The sequence below is a fragment of the Prosopis cineraria genome, unplaced genomic scaffold (assembly GCF_029017545.1).
Source record: "Prosopis cineraria cultivar Desert tree isolate PC_DT_omini unplaced genomic scaffold, ASM2901754v1 PC8, whole genome shotgun sequence".
NCBI classification, from domain to species: domain Eukaryota; kingdom Viridiplantae; phylum Streptophyta; class Magnoliopsida; order Fabales; family Fabaceae; genus Prosopis; species Prosopis cineraria.
The window spans coordinates 17,730,366-17,746,844 of record NW_026555339.1 but is presented as its reverse complement, the minus strand read 5'-3'; the positions used below and the strand labels follow the sequence as shown (position 1 = coordinate 17,746,844).

General features: G+C 29.4%; 1 protein-coding gene across 1 annotated transcript; it reads left to right on the top strand.

Moving 5' to 3' along the window:
• Positions 1–3,578: 3,578 nt before the first annotated feature.
• LOC129317411 (gibberellin 3-beta-dioxygenase 1-like) lies at positions 3,579–5,606 on the top strand. The gene is made up of 2 exons (XM_054961741.1): positions 3,579–3,943; positions 5,027–5,606. The coding sequence occupies exons 1-2, from the start codon at positions 3,579–3,581 to the stop codon at positions 5,604–5,606; spliced, it is 945 nt and encodes a 314-aa protein (XP_054817716.1).
• Positions 5,607–16,479: the final 10,873 nt, after the last annotated feature.

Below are 16,479 nucleotides of genomic sequence, written 5' to 3'. Positions count from 1 at the left end.
TCACCGGCTCAGTTTGACTAGATAACCTGTTTTGGCGATTGGACCATTTTTGAGCGTGACAGTTTAGACAAAATCAGAATTAATGTGGTTTTTTCTGCTTTTATTTTAGTAATAAAATTATTTATTCAATTTCAAAATATTGATTTTTTTTTTCAGGTTATAATAAAATTTTAAGTGCATGATTTGTTTATAGGAATTAAATGAATTAAGTTGTAGAGAAAATTGAAAACTTATTTGTAACAAATAAAGTAAATTAAAAAAAAGTATACATACGAAAAAAAAATGAAAAAATTGAAACCTAAGATGTTATGGTTGAATAACTCTGAATTAAAAATGATACTAAGATTTTTAATATTATATATACATGCGTGTACATATAAATATTATTTTTATTTAATTATTATATCAATCATTTGATTGTCAATCTAACTTGTAGGGGACGTGTTTCTAATGGAATGATGATTTTGTTCTTAGAAGGAATATCGTCACACCTTTTAGTATAGGATGCTCATTGTTATTTTAAAAAAAAAAAATCAAAGGAAAAAATGGTCTTTAAATGTAGAAATTTTTGTTTCTTAGTTATGGCATTAGCGGTATGTGTCAAATATGTCTCTTGTTAATATGATACCAAGATTTTTAATATTATATATATGTGTGTACACGCGTGTGTATATAAATATTATTTTTATTTAATTATTACATTAATCATTTGATTGTCGATCTAATTTATAGATGACGAGTTTTTAATGAAATGATGATTTTGCTTTTAGTGGGAACGTTGTTACATTTTTTAGTATAGAATGCCCATCATTTTTCAAAAAAATTAAAGGAAAAAATGGTCTTTTAAGTGTAGAATTTTTTGTTTCAGTTATGACCTTAGCGTTTATGCCAAATATGTCTTTTGTTAATATGATTATTATATACTTAATTGAGCCTCAGATATTAACCATAACAGATTGTAATCTAACTGTGTTGAGGGAGGAGATACAATTTTAATTTTTTAACTAATGGTTCACCATTATTTATTGGCTCTTCCTGTGATGAAGCTAAAAAAAATTGCTCATGATCTTTAAATTAAGATGAGTTAAAAAGCAATTTTCTTTAAACTATAAATTCAAAAGTACCTAAGATTCTAAATTTATTTTTAGTATAATATATATCTTAAATATTTAAAAAGGTGTAATATTACCTCTACCTTTATGTTAATTTAAATCGTTAATTAGCTAGAAAATTATAAAAAATATCCTCAAAATTACCACAAAAGAAACAAGTCCAAAAATATTACAGAAAAAACTTCAAAATTACAAACAAATAGAAAATTAATACCAAAAGACAAATGCTATTTCCTTTACATGTAAAAGACTAAGTTTTAATTTTGGCTCTAACAGGCTACTAGATAATTATTGGATCATCATTGTTGATGCTAGTACCAATAAGTAATTAAAAATGTATTTTTTTAATAATATTGTATTAAACATTAAATATATATTTTAAATATTATTATTATTATTTATAAATATTTTTTCCAAAATTTATAATTCTTCTTTTAAAAATTAACAGTTTAACTAGTATATCTCAAATTTATAGAAGAATGATTTTTAAAAAAATTAATTATTATTATCTGTAAAAGATCACATTTACTTTTAATCACGAATACATTAGTTAAATTGTAATTTTTGGAGAAATTATAAGTATCATAAGTTAATTTGTAAATTGTGTGTTACGAGTTGTTATAATAATAATAATAATAATAATAATAATAATATATCAATTATTATATGTATGTACAATAAATTATTAATATTTTAGTATGATATTGTTAAAATAAATATAATAGTTTTATTTATCGGTTTTATTGTTAGTAATGATGACAAGACTTGATAGCCTGTCAAGTAACTGGTTAAAATAGTATTTTGATAAAAAATAATATTTGTCTCTTAATATTTATTGTAATTTAAGAAACTTAATTTATATTAATTTTCTTATAAGATATTTATTAGTAATTTTTTGATTATTTTCTTTAATTTTTGAAATCTTTTTTTATATATTTTGTCCACTAACAATTAAAATTAATTTTTATTACTAGTATGTGCAACATTGCATAATTTTTAAATATTAAAAGAGAATATTGCATTAAAATAAGGGTTTGGGGTCGAAGATACAGTCTTAGATTTATAATTTAATGGCAAAACTGTTATTTAACCCAATTAAGATTTATCCATTAACAAAGAAAAGCAAAAACATGCATTCTTTTGTCACCGAGACACTTCCAAATTTCAATAGTCATGGTCAGCTGGACACTACGGTAACCAGTAATCACAATATAATTGACGTGAAAAATACAAAAATTAAAAAAAAATCATACCAATAATAATTATTTAATGTATATAAATAAAAGGAATGTATAGTATTTCTGAAATGGAATTTAACCGAGAACAATGCCACCGAGGCGATGTCGTTCGTGGCAATAATCATTTTTTTTTTATTTTGAACAAAGGGACCCTTAAATACATTGTCGTGCAAATTAATAACAATAATTATGTTCATAAAAAATAATAACAATGAATTTTCTTGATTTGCAGGATATTAATATTTTAAACTTACCGTATCCAATGCATTTGCGCTGGGTTTCTTCTAATTATTCTTTGAATAGTGATATGCATATGTAGAATTGTAGATGGTTTAGGAAATGACTCATGGAAGAATGATAACGAAAGATTTTGTTCATTGTATATTATTTATTGATTATATTTATTAAATGAGTGAATTATATACCTTCAAAAAAAATCTCATTGATAATATACCTAAAATAATGTGATTCATCTTCTTCCTATTGTACCAAGAAAGGATCCAATTCAACACTATCTAAAATGACATGCATGATGCATCTTTATTGCAGTTGGTACATGCAATATATATTTGGTTATATATTTATATATTTAATATTTATTTTAATTGTGTGAATAACATACATTTTGAAAAATTCTCATAGATAAATATACATAAAACCAAAATTATGTAAATCATTGTCTTCATATTATAAATTTGGTCTATTATTGTCGAGGCTGATTAAAATCATTTGTGAAACATACATGTCCCACTCATTTTTAAAGGAGTTCATGGGACTAGACGAGACTCTGATAATTTTTGTTTGTGTCCTGATTCAGTCATTATGCTCAACATCCAAATGAGATTTGGAAAGTTCAAATTTAAAAATTTTTCTTTTATATTTATCCCATCATTTCATTTGCCCAAATTCTCCTTTTTTTAGCTGTTATTTTTTTTTATTATTTTCATTGGGTCAGCCTCGTCTTAGCCCAACTATATTGTGGTGCATGCATGTAATTAATGAAACTTATGTGATACATGTATTGTAATTAATGTGTGTGTATATACATGTATTAGCTATCAATAGAGGGACGAATCCAATCCTTCTTGTATGTATATATATACTCCACTGGTGATTTGACTATTCCAACAGTTGATTGCACTTGTTTTAATATTCTTAAAACATAATCAAATTGAAGATCCTTGAAATAGCTGGAGATCTCTCCATTGAAGCATCGAAAAACATTCCCATGGACTTTTCTTCAACAAAGAGCTTACCAGATTCCATGCCCGTTGTGGACCTCAAGGATCCGAATGTCAAGGAAGCAATAAGACTTGCATGTGAAGAGAGGGGTATTTTTCAACTAAAGAACCATGGAATACCATTATCTCAATTGAATGATGTGGACGAAGAGATCAAACGCCTCTTTTCCCTCCCAACTGAGCAAAAGGCAAAAGCCTTAAGGTCTCCTGGTGCTAAGTCTGGGTATGGTTCAGCTAACATTTCACCATTCTTCTCCAAGGTCATGTGGCATGAAGGCTTCACCATTGTTGGTTCTTCCTATGATGATGCTAAAAAAGTTTTTCCTGATCATGATGATAATGCACGTTTCTGGTATGTATGTCTACATATATATATATATATAATATTATTTATAGCTACTATCAAGGTCGTGCATGCTATTAGGCTATTAAGGCTGTCTTCTTAGGCTTCAGAAAATGTTTACTTATACCCTATATGGGAAATCACTATTTTTTCTGCTAAGCATTAATTTTAGAAAAATTACATTTAGGTCCCATAAAACAAACTCATTCACAAATAAATTCTTTGAAGTCTCTTAAAACTTGAGTGTAATTTAAAATTATGTTGCAAAAAAAATAATATCCCTATTAAAATACATTACATTAATCAAATAATTAATTTGCAACTACTCCATTAGCAATTTATAATTATAATTTTAACTTTTTACAGCTGAAAATAGTTAAATAATCATACATTATTAAAAAAGTTAAACTACTTCATCAATAATTTCAACTAAAAAAAATTAAAGTAATAGTTGTAAAAAATTAAAATTATGGTTATAAATTACAAACAAAATAGCTGTAAATTATTTGACTGATATAATTTTTACCATAATTTCAAATTGTACTCAAGTTTCAAGGGACCTACTTGTGATTTCTGAATTTGTGAGACTTATTTATAAATAAGTCTACTCCACAAAACTTATGTTTAATTTTTCCTTAATTTTGATTATATTTTTTCATTAAGAATTTGTTGGGTGGTTATACCCTATATAACCCACCATTATTTTAAATATTAATGTTAATTATATATTCCCAATAAAAATTTATTGTTACTTCTGAAGGAGTTTTTCAAAATTATAATTACTTAAATCTCATTTAACATCAATCATGTTATAAAATAAATTAAATAGAACATCTATACTATTTATTAAAAGTAAAATATTAAAATTATTTGATTACAAAATTTTATTATTTAATTTTTCTGATAAAAAAGATAGAAAAGTGATATAAAAATATATGAATGTATAATAGGCCTCTTAAATAATTTCATCTTATGCCCTAAAACTTCTTCACACAGCCTGGCGACTATGTACAATCTACATGCATGTGTGACATACTTATAGATACATTTATATATCATTTTGTTGTTGAATATTTTTGCGGACACATGCAGTGAAACAATAGAGGAAATTCAGAAGCAATTGAAGAAATTAGCAGAGAAGGTCACATGTGTGATATTGGAGTTATTAGGGGTACGTGATGAAGAGAATAAATGGGTTAAGAGCAATAACCATACACTTCGAATGAACTTGTATCCGAGCTATCCAGACCCAGATGAAGCCATTGGTTTAGCACAACATAAAGATACATCAATAATCACATTCCTCCACCAAACCCAAGTCTATACCCAAACCCGAAGCCAAGTCCAAACTCAAGACCAAACAAGTGGGCTTCAGTTCTTTAAAGAAGGAATCGGGTGGGTTCCCGTTTGCCCGGATCCGGATTCTTTTGTGGTTCTGGTTGGTGACATCCTTGAGATATTATCTAATGGAAGGTTCACTTCAGTGCTACATCGTGTCACAGTGAGTAGGGATGCTAATCGGTATTCCTATGCATTTTTTCATAGGCCCTCATATGAAACTCTTATTTCTCCTTTTCACTCTCCTTCTCGTTTTCATGCTGTAACATTGAAGGAATATGACGCTATCAAGGCGAAGGACCGACCCAATGCATTGGCTTCCATCTCCATTTAAAGTTTGAACAACAAAACTATATTGGCTTCATTGCAGTAATGAAGAGTGTCAAACTCTCAGAGTGTTTTGTTTGTTTGAAATATATGTTTTTCTTTTTTATGATGATATATAATAACAAATTCATTTGTTATAATTATAGTTTATATATATAATTACAAAAGTATTTAATATTATCAACTAAGTTATTATTATATCACACACAGAAAAAAAAAGTTGGTTTACTGTATCGGGAAAAAAGGATCATGTCATTTACATTGAAGTTGCACCTAGATTATGCTGCGACAACCCAAACTAAAGACCAAACCATGGATTTAATTATCTCCACACAAAAACATACTCTTATTTCATTCAATTTATTTAGGTTCCCAAAAACATTCCTCATACTCGTAGGTGACATCGCTTAATTTAGGAGTTATTATACTAGCGTGGGTTACATGCTTAGCTATATATATATATATATATATATTGTAAATAAATAAATCTTTCATATGTAAATCAAAGCTCCAACCATTCAATCAAGACTAGAGAGTAAACAAATGTAGTTACTTCTTTTCTAAGAATCCAGATAAAACAACTTGTGGTATCCGTGTGCCTACAGTAATGCAATAAAGTCAATGTACACAACCTATAAGGGTACAAGTGACATGTACATAGATCTCAAAGAACAAATTTAAACTAAATTTCAAGTTAAAGATCCCCCAATCATCTTAATCTTTTATATGAACTGGTCTCTCCATATTTATTTATATCTCTATTAAACTCTTCACTACTCTAAAACATTGATTTTAAACATCTATTCATTTCAAATCCTTAATTGAGCTCAAACTTTACTCTAAGAATCCTCAAATCTGATAAATAATTCATATATATATATATATATATCATTCTAAAACTTCAAAATAGATATAACTTCGTTACAGTAACTATTTATTAGCAAAAAGATTCAAAGAGTTTAGATACCAAGCCTAAAGCCTTAATTAGAGAAGTTTAAAATTCAGATCTACCTAAATAGATGCCAAATCTAAGGTTAGGGATATTTACTGAGTGTTTGGGAGCTTAAGATCACTCTTTTTTTTTTTTTGCTTTCTCTCTCTATTTCGGCTTACTAGCCCTATTTACACAACTATTATTGGCACATGTTCAGCAAAAGATATGCATGTTCAATTTTTGTTTGGCAATGGACATGTGATGAAGGGCAATTCCTTGCCTTCAACATTCCTCTACGGCCAGAAGTGCACATTGTAACATCCTCCTCCCAAAAAAGTCCTCTAGAACTTGTTTTGAACCTCAGGAATGCCTTGAAATGGGATAAAATGCCTTAGAAGGGTTTTATGAAGAGAAAACATATTTTATGGATGTCTATTCATGGACGTGACAGTGTGAGTCACGTCTGTTCGCAAAGAGAGATAGAACAAAGATTTTGAGCTCTTTGTTCATGTCCGTGAGCAAACATGACATGTTATGTCATGCTTGTGGGTGAATATGGATAGAAGAGTTGACTTAGCAACTCATGCTTATTTGTGAGTAGATAAGAATTGCATTGTCTCCATCATCAACAGATATGCACAAAACCAAACCTGCATATAGTATCCTAAACATAAAACTAAGGTTTCAATTCATTCTAAACCCTCCCATGCAAATGGCTATTTAGAATAAAGTTATGTTTGGTTCGAGGGGAAGGAAGGGAAGGGAAGGGAAGAGTTTTTAAGTTACCTTGTTTGGTTTTGTTGGAGGGGAGGGGAACGATTTTTAATGATCCTTTATTTGGTTTAGAAGGGGAGGGAGGGGAGGTAATAATTAAATTACCATTATACCCTTGTATAAAAATATTTTTATTTTTTAACCTTTTGTCACACAAATCAATTTTACATATAAGCTAAAATTGTATAATTTTTTTTCTTAAAAATCACCCTAATCTTATCATTGTTTTACTTCTTCTCCCCAAATAAGTAAATTAAATAATACTATCAAATAATCTTATCAGTAAATTAAACTAGATATTAAATCAATGAAACTAATGATTTCATTCAATGATTGTCTAGTAAGAGTATAGTTGTATTTGTATATGTAAAAATGCACACATTGAGGATCATATATAACTTAACTAGGGGAGGTAATGATGCTAGCATAACACGGATAAAAAGAAGAAATTTTTAATAAATGCACAAGACAATTGGTAGCCGTTCCTCTTATATTTATACCCTCAATAATTGCACAAGACAATGCTAGTCCTTAAATCACCATAATCATTTTTTTACATAAATACTAAGATCAATAATTGTCATCATTAATAACAAAATATAATGAGCAAGAGCATCTAACAAAATATAATTGTCATCAAGAGCATCTAACAAAATATTAAAAATCATTAGTAATGCTCAAGAACCACATTTTGAGCATCTAGCTAACAAAATATACAAAAGTTATCATCTAATTAGAAAAATAAAACATTCTCATTATCACTTCCTTTCATACTGATGCTGGACATTGAGTTGTTGCCTTAAGCATATTATTATCAGCCATAAGAAATCAATATATGTCAGGTAATCTTACAGCATCAATCCCACACTCTTCAATTATTTTTTAAATTTTTTCACTTGACAATTGTGGCACCTTCTTGAAACTTCATCCCATGATCACATTTCCTTGTTGAATTACCTCAGCCATAGCTAACACTATGGCTGCACAAAAACCAGGACGGCACTGGACTTTGCCCTAACTCGAAGTCCAGTCTCTTTCATGAAAAGGACTGGATTAGGCAACTCATAGTCTGGTCTTGTCCAGTAATAACCTGAAGATTAACAAATCCGGACTTGGTCCATAGGACTGGGAGACTGGTCCTGTCAGTCTAGTACTCACTTAGCTTTTTTTTTTTATTCTATGAGAGGCAATAATCCATTTTAATATAATAAACTCAATTAAGATAATAAAAAACTTATAATAATAAATTCATAATAATTTCCAACAATAAGAAAAAAATATTTCTGTTATAGTCCAAATGATTTAAATTTATAACTTTAACAAAAACAGCACTCAATAAAATTCAACAACACTATATTGTAATAATAATTTAAAAATAAACTTAACAAATCTTCATACAATCATCTCCTCGGCATCAATTACACTTCAAACATTTGTCAAAAATAAATTAATTATAATTGTAATAAAAAATTTAATAGGACTGGACTGGATCAAGTGGTCCGAATGCCTAGTCTCTTGTCCAGTCCAACCCGAAGAAATAGTCTGGTCTTTTTAGTCTTTTTGGTCATGAAGGACTAGTGTTTATACGGACCGAACAAAACTGAGACCATCTCAAGTTGGACTGGACCAGACAGGACTGGAAGACTTTTGCACAGCCCTAGCTAACACTACTCTTGTCAACTCATTTAGATTAGCCTCCTTCTCCTTAGACACCCTCTTTGTCTTCTTGCTACATGCACTATTAATAGTGGGTGAGTGCTCTTAGTCAGGTGAGTTTTTTTTTGTCCCAATGAGTTTTCTTGTTCATTAAGCTCAACATTAATTGTGACTCTATTTTATGAGACAAAGTTGTTAATATCATTGATAGTTTCAGTGACTTCTTCTCAAGAATGACGTCTCTTTCCCTACTCACATGTTGTCTCCCCCTCATCTCCATTAGCTCTATCTACTCCATATAATATCATCATTTTTTCATAGTTTGAAAAAAGAGTAGTTTTCCACAACGTTGCTTTAGGTTTAGCCTGAAACAAGTAAAATAGCATGTTGAATTGATTTGGTAAAAAGTAATTCAATTGCAAATGTACACTTTCCCATTTTAAAAGACCATTAAACAAGTATAGCCATGAATATGTAGAAAATTACAAGAGAATAATATAATCAATGCATATGTAGCAAATTTACCTCAATTAATGCATCCCAAACTTCAGGCTCAGCATCCCATACTTGAGTTGTTGGATTCCAAGTGAATCTACTCAAACTTTTGAAAATGTCATGTACATCTGAAAAGTTTTTCTTTAAAGTCTTCCATTAATTTTTCACCTTTTCCTTGTCAATTTGTTTACCGAATAAAGCACTGAAATATTTACATATATTATCATAAGTTGTAGTGGTAAAAGTGCCATTAACATTATGGCCTTCATTATATTCAGTCATAAAAGCATTAACAATGGCATCATCCATTAATCTTGTCTAATTCAATGTCTCCTTATTATTGTTTAGCGCCATCCTATCTCATAACAACATAATTACATAATACCAATCCCAATATGAAAAGCTAATCAAATTTCAATGTCTAACTAAACAAATAATACAAGGCAAATAAAGTCAATGAAACAACTAATTTCAATGTCTGATCAAGCCTCAATTAAACTCAATAAAAGTCAATGTAATAATACAACATATTTTAATGTCTATAATAATACAACAGATTCTAATTTATTGAGAAATAAAATTTCAATCATCAAGTTCATCCTCAAAAGCATCCAAATGTTCCTAATAATTTGCCCACATCTGATTGCTATATTTTCTCTAATCAGCTCACCTCGAGCAGCCTCATTATTGTCACCTCTTTGAGCACGGTTATTATCATTCGAATGGTTTTCTCTTATAAGGGCAGCATCAACTTCCTTTAAAATATTTTCAATAAGGTCCATACTTATAAGGAAGTTATGAAGAATGCAACATACATATATTATCATTTTTTATGCTTTGATTCCATATTTAAGTTCAATTGCATTAGATAGAATGGCAAATCTTTTTTTAAAAACACCAAAAGCATGTTCAATGACATTGCATAACTCTACATGTCGAAGGTTAAATAATTCTTTATAATTTAAGGGTGGATTCCATTTTAAATATTCTTTCAAATGATAGCGGACTCCTCGATAAGGTGTTATAAGTCCTCTTGTTAACATGAATCCAATATCAACAAGGTAATATTTACCTATCATAAAGGAAAATAATTACTATAATAATTTTACAATCACAAATGTAAACTTTATCAAAATTGGTAAAATATTTACTTTCAGGAATCATAAGCCTATCTTCTCGTGTTAATGCATTTTTAATGATTTTTGAGTCAAATGCAGTACCTTCTCATTTAGGGAGCACATGAGTGAACTTTAGATCAAATGTACACGCTATTAACATGTTCTATGTCTAGAGTTCCTTCCTACCATGGTATCTAGGAGCATCTAAAAAAGGCACCTTGACTCATATATGTGTTCCCATAGCACCAACACAATGCTTAAAATATGGGTAGAATTTCTTATTTTTTTCAATTTCAGGAGGGATGGTTGAGCCATTAGGTTGAGCAAGAAATTTTTCTTCTAAGTCAATGGTAGCTGTCAAAACTTGATGAACATGGCGACTAATTGTCTCACCAGAATGCCTAAACCAAAAATTATTATATCACACTAAGTTATTATTATATCACACAGAAAAAAAGTTGGTTTACTATATCGGGAAAAAAAAAGGATCATGTCATTTACATTAAAGTTGCACCTAGATTATGCTACGACAACCCAGATTGAAGACCAAACCATGAGTAAACAAATGTAGTTACTTCTTTTCTAAGAATCTAGATAAAACAACTTATGGTATCCGTTTGCCCACAGTAATGCAATAAAGTCAATGTATGCAACCCATAAGGGTACAAGTGACATGTGCATAGATCTCATAGAATTAATTTAAACTAAATTTCAAGTTAAAGATCCCCCAATCATCTTAATCTTTTATATGAACTAGTCTCTCCATATTTATTTATATCTCTATTAAACTCTTCACTACTCTAAAACATTGATTTTAAACATCTATTATGTCACACCCTAGTATTTAAGGTGTGACTGGCACAGAATATGAGATAGACTCACATTCTATAAGCCTTAAATTACCAAAAATTTATTTAAAGTAACAATATAATTTACATATAAATTTAAAATTTATAAAGTTTTCACTATTTTGTAGAAATTTTGGCAAAGTTTTCCCTTTAATTATAAAAAAATTATAACTTAAAAAAATTGTAAAGATAGTAACTAATAAATTTAATTCAAAATAACTTCATAAAATAATGAAACATATACCTAAGCTAATGATAGATAACAAGTTTTCCTAATAATATAACAGTGAAATTAAACAATGCTATTAGAATAATATAAATGTTTAAATTCTGAATAGCTCATAAAATATTAAAATTTTCAATAATAGTGCATTTCGATAAAATACTTTTACAGAATTAATAGAAAAATAAAAATTTAAATTCAAATTTAGGAAGGCTTTATCAGAACGAATAACAAGCATGGATATACAATCCACGAGAGTAAATAACCAATCAAGTGTAAACATATAGTCTATAAGGGTAAGTAATCAATCAAGCGTGGCTGAAAATCACAAAACAAGAGCGGCAAGAGCCACGAATCAAGCGCAGGCATGAAGCCCACGAAAAACAAGCGTGAGTGCAATGCTCATTAATAACTGTCCCTCTGTTCCACGTGCGTTAGCCATCGCACGGGGCTAATACCTCCTAAAAGCACTCTGCTAGCTAGGTGTACCATGGCACGCTAAGGCCTAACGGGACTACCATTAGCATTCAACGTTATAAACTCAGTCCTCCTCAATAAAATCAAGCATGTATGGAGCAAGAAAACAATTTTAAATTTTTTTAAACATTATTCAAATATCATTTTCCTTTGTCTAAATTTATCATTATTTTCTCCATACATATATCATTGCATAAAATTTTTTATCAACATAGAATTCTATAATTAAACTACTTTTAAAGAATAAATCATTTATCATATGTACATTTCAACCATTACTTATCAACAATATAATCACTAGTAAAATCAAGATATTTTTGTTATCTAGACAATTGTTAAAAAAAATAGGATTAACAATGATATTTGTACAACTTATAAAGGAATGATAGTAAAATTTAACTAAAGGATTTTATAAACACCTTACTAGCACTTTATTTAAAACACTACCCACTCACTTGAGAATTTTTCAAAAATATTAAAACGTACTTCTCCTAACTTTTTCACTTTAATTTAATGATGCCCTTACTTTCCTAACAAATAAATCATAATACTAAAATCATTCATGAAATAATTTTTCAAGTACTTGGTTGGCATTTAAATTCAATCCAAACAATATTAAAGATAATATTATAACTAATGATGTTTCAGATATTCTTGAATTAGTTAAACCTTTACCAACTCTTAATTCATCATCATATCTTATTGTAACCTATTCTCAACCCATGTCATAATAACTCGTATCAACCTGCCTCATGCTTTCTTTAGATTTAATAACATATCATACCAGCATCCTATGTATTCCTTTCTCTTACTTTGATATTTTAAAATTTTAATTAATAACTTGAGCCAAAATTTACATAGGCTCCTTCAAACTATAACATGAAAACTTAACAACACTTAATTCACCAATTTCTTCTTTCATACTTCTTTTACAATTATCTTGAGGGCAAGCATTTATAATTGACAAAATTATAAGATAAGTAACTAAGAATTTCTACAACTTCCAAACTTTTACTTTCATTAAGTATACTCAACTCAACATAATCAAGCAATTTCTAATGCCAACCAAAATCACACTTCAATCCTCACTAAAAATAGCACATCAATAATAATGAACAGGGACCACATCAACTAACTGAAGGAAGAAGAGAATATGTTGTGTTGTTGTTTCCATTGAAGAAGGAAAAGAGAGGATCAACGATTTACCTCATCCTAAAGTGCAGCAGCGATAGCTCATAACCAGCAGGTGGTCGATACTGATAAAGAAGAAATTGAAGAAGGAAGAGTTCTAATCTGTAGCTCAAATGAGCAAGAAGAAAATCAAAAATTGCAGCCAAGAAAGGAAAGAAATTTGGCTTAGTATACACATATACAAAACATTTAGCAACTAGGAAGCAAGAAGGATTGAAGCTAAATACACACACATACACATACGGAAGCCCAACCTGAACAGAGAAGCGAGAGATGACAGCAAAGAACGAAGAGATTCCAGTGACTCCACTCTTCTAGCTGCAAAGACGCACTAGTAACGTGAGGTGTGGACCAATAGTGAGAAGAAGAACAAGTCGAAGGTAAGGAGAAAATACCGAGAGTGATGAGAGAAAAAAGATCTAAGTCAATGAAGATAAGAAAAGGAAATGCTCTATTTTTCTTTCTCACAAAAGGATAAAATCTAATCCAAGAAATATTTGCAAAAATTACAAGAAAGGGCATAGAAAAATTATAAGAAAGAGCACAAAAATTTTCTAAAATTTAAAATCAAACTTTTGCTCAAAAAAATTTAAACTTTGGACCCTCAAGAAAGTTTCTAACATAAATTCCTCTAAATTACCAATTTCTATATGCTATAAATCTTATTTAAATAAAATATCTATTGAAAGAAAATTTTGTTCAATGTAAAATTTAGGGTCATTATATATTCATTTCAAATCCTTAATTGAGCTCAAACTTTACTCTAAGAATCCTCAAATCTGATAAATAATTCATATATATATATATATATATATCATTCTAAAACTTCAAAATAGATATAACTTCGTTACAGTAACTATTTATTAGCAAAAAGATTCAAAAAGTTTAGATACCAAGCCTAAAGCCTTAATTAGAGAAGTTTAAAATTTAGATCTACCTAAATAGATGCCAAATCTAAGGTTAGGGATATTTACTGAGTGTTTGGGAGCTTAAGATCACTCTTTTTTTTTTTTGCTTTCTCTCTCTATTTCGGCTTACTAGCCCTATTTACACAACTATTATTGGCACATGTTCAGCAAAAGATATGCATGTTCAATTTTTGTTTGGCAATGGACATGTGATGAAGGGCAATTCCTTGCCTTCAACATTCCTCTACGGCCAGAAGTGCACATTGTAACATCCTCCTCCCAAAAAAAGTCCTCTAGAACTTGTTTTGAACCTCAGGAATGCCTTGAAATGGGATAAAATGCCTTAGAAGGGTTTTATGAAGAGAAAACAATATTTTATGGATGTCTATTCATGGACGTGACAGTGTGAGTCACGTCTGTTCGCAAAGAGAGATAGAACAAAGATTTTGAGCTCTTTGTTCATGTCCGTGAGCAAACATGACATGTTATGTCATGCTTGTGGGTGAATATGGATAGAAGAGTTGACTTAGCAACTCATGCTTATTTGTGAGTAGATAAGAATTGCATTGTCTCCATCATCAACAGATATGCACAAAACCAAACCTGCATATAGTATCCTAAACATAAAACTAAGGTTTCAATTCATTCTAAACCCTCCCATGCAAATGGCTATTTAGAATAAAGTTATGTTTGGTTCGAGGGGAAGGAAGGGAAGGGAAGGGAAGAGTTTTTAAGTTACCTTGTTTGGTTTTATTGGAGGGGGCTTTTAATGATCCTTTATTAGTTTAGGCGGGGAGGGGAGGTAATAATTAACTTCCATTATACCCTTGTATAAAAACATTTTTATTTTTTAACCTTTTGTCACATAAATCAATTTACATATAAACTAAAATTGTATAATTTTTTCTTAAAAATCACCCTAATCTTATCAATTTTTTTTACTTCTCCCAAATAAGTAAATTAAATAATACTATTAAATAATCTTATTAGTAAATTAATATGGATATTAAATCAATAAAACTAATGATTTCATTCAATGATTGTCTAGCTGAGAATATAGTTGTATTTGTGTATGTAAAAATGCACATATTAAGGATCATATATAACTTAACTAGGGGAGGTAATGATGCTAGCATAACACGGATAAAAAGAATAAATTTTTAATAAATGCACAAGATAATGGGTAGCCATTCCTCTTATATTTATACCCCCAATAATTGCACAAGACAATGCTAGTCTTTAAATCACCATAATCATTTTTTTTACATAAATACTAAGATCAATAATTGTCATCATTAATAACAAAATATAATGAGCAAGAACATTTAACACATTGAGCATCTAACAAAATATAATTGTCATCAAGAGCATCTTAACATATTGAGCATCTAACAAAATATTCAAAAATCATTGGTAATGCTCAAGAACCACATCTTGAGTATCTAGCTAAGAAACATAAACAAAAGTTATCAATAAAAGTCATCATCTAATTAGAATCATAAAACATCATCATTATCACTTCCTTCCGTACTGATGCTAGATATTGATTTGTTGTCCTAAGCCTATCATTATCAGCCATAAGAAACCAATATATGTCAGGTAATCTTATAACATCAATCCCACACTCTTCAAGCGTTTTCCAAATTTCTTCACCTGACAATTGTGGCACCTTCTTGAAACTTTATCCTATGATCACATTTTCTTATTGAATTACCTCAGCCATAGCTAACACTGCTCTTGTTAACTCATTTAAATTAGCCTCATTCTCTTTAGACACCTTCTTTGTCTTCTTGCTATATGCACTATTAATAGTAGGTGAGTGCTATAGGTCAAATGATTTTTTTTAGTCCCAGTGAGTTTTCTTGTCTATCAAGCTCAACATTAATTGTAGCTCTATTTTGTGAGACAAGGTTGTTAATATCATTGACAATTTCAATGACTTTTTCTCAAGAACGATGTCTCTTTCTTCACTCACGTGCTGTCTCCCCCTCATCTCTATTAGCTATATCTACTCCATATAATATCATCATTTTTTCATAGTTTGGAAAAGGAGTAGTTCTCCACAATGCTGCTTTAGGTTTAGCCTGAAAACAAGTGAAATAGCATGTTGAATTGATTTGGTAAAAAGCAATTCAATTGCAAATGTACACTTTTCCATTTTAAAAGACCATTAAACAAGTATAGCCATGAATATGTAGGAAATTACAAAAGAATAAGATAATCAATACATGTGTAGGAAATTTACCTCAATTAATG

Bases quoted from the DNA above. Each gene is read 5' to 3' on its own strand.
- LOC129317411 (XM_054961741.1), top strand. From the start codon at position 3,579: ATGGACTTTTCTTCAACAAAGAGCTTACCAGATTCCATGCCCGTTGTG. The intron at 3,944-5,026 runs GTATGTATGTCT...GGACACATGCAG, and splicing joins GATGATAATGCACGTTTCTG to TGAAACAATAGAGGAAATTC.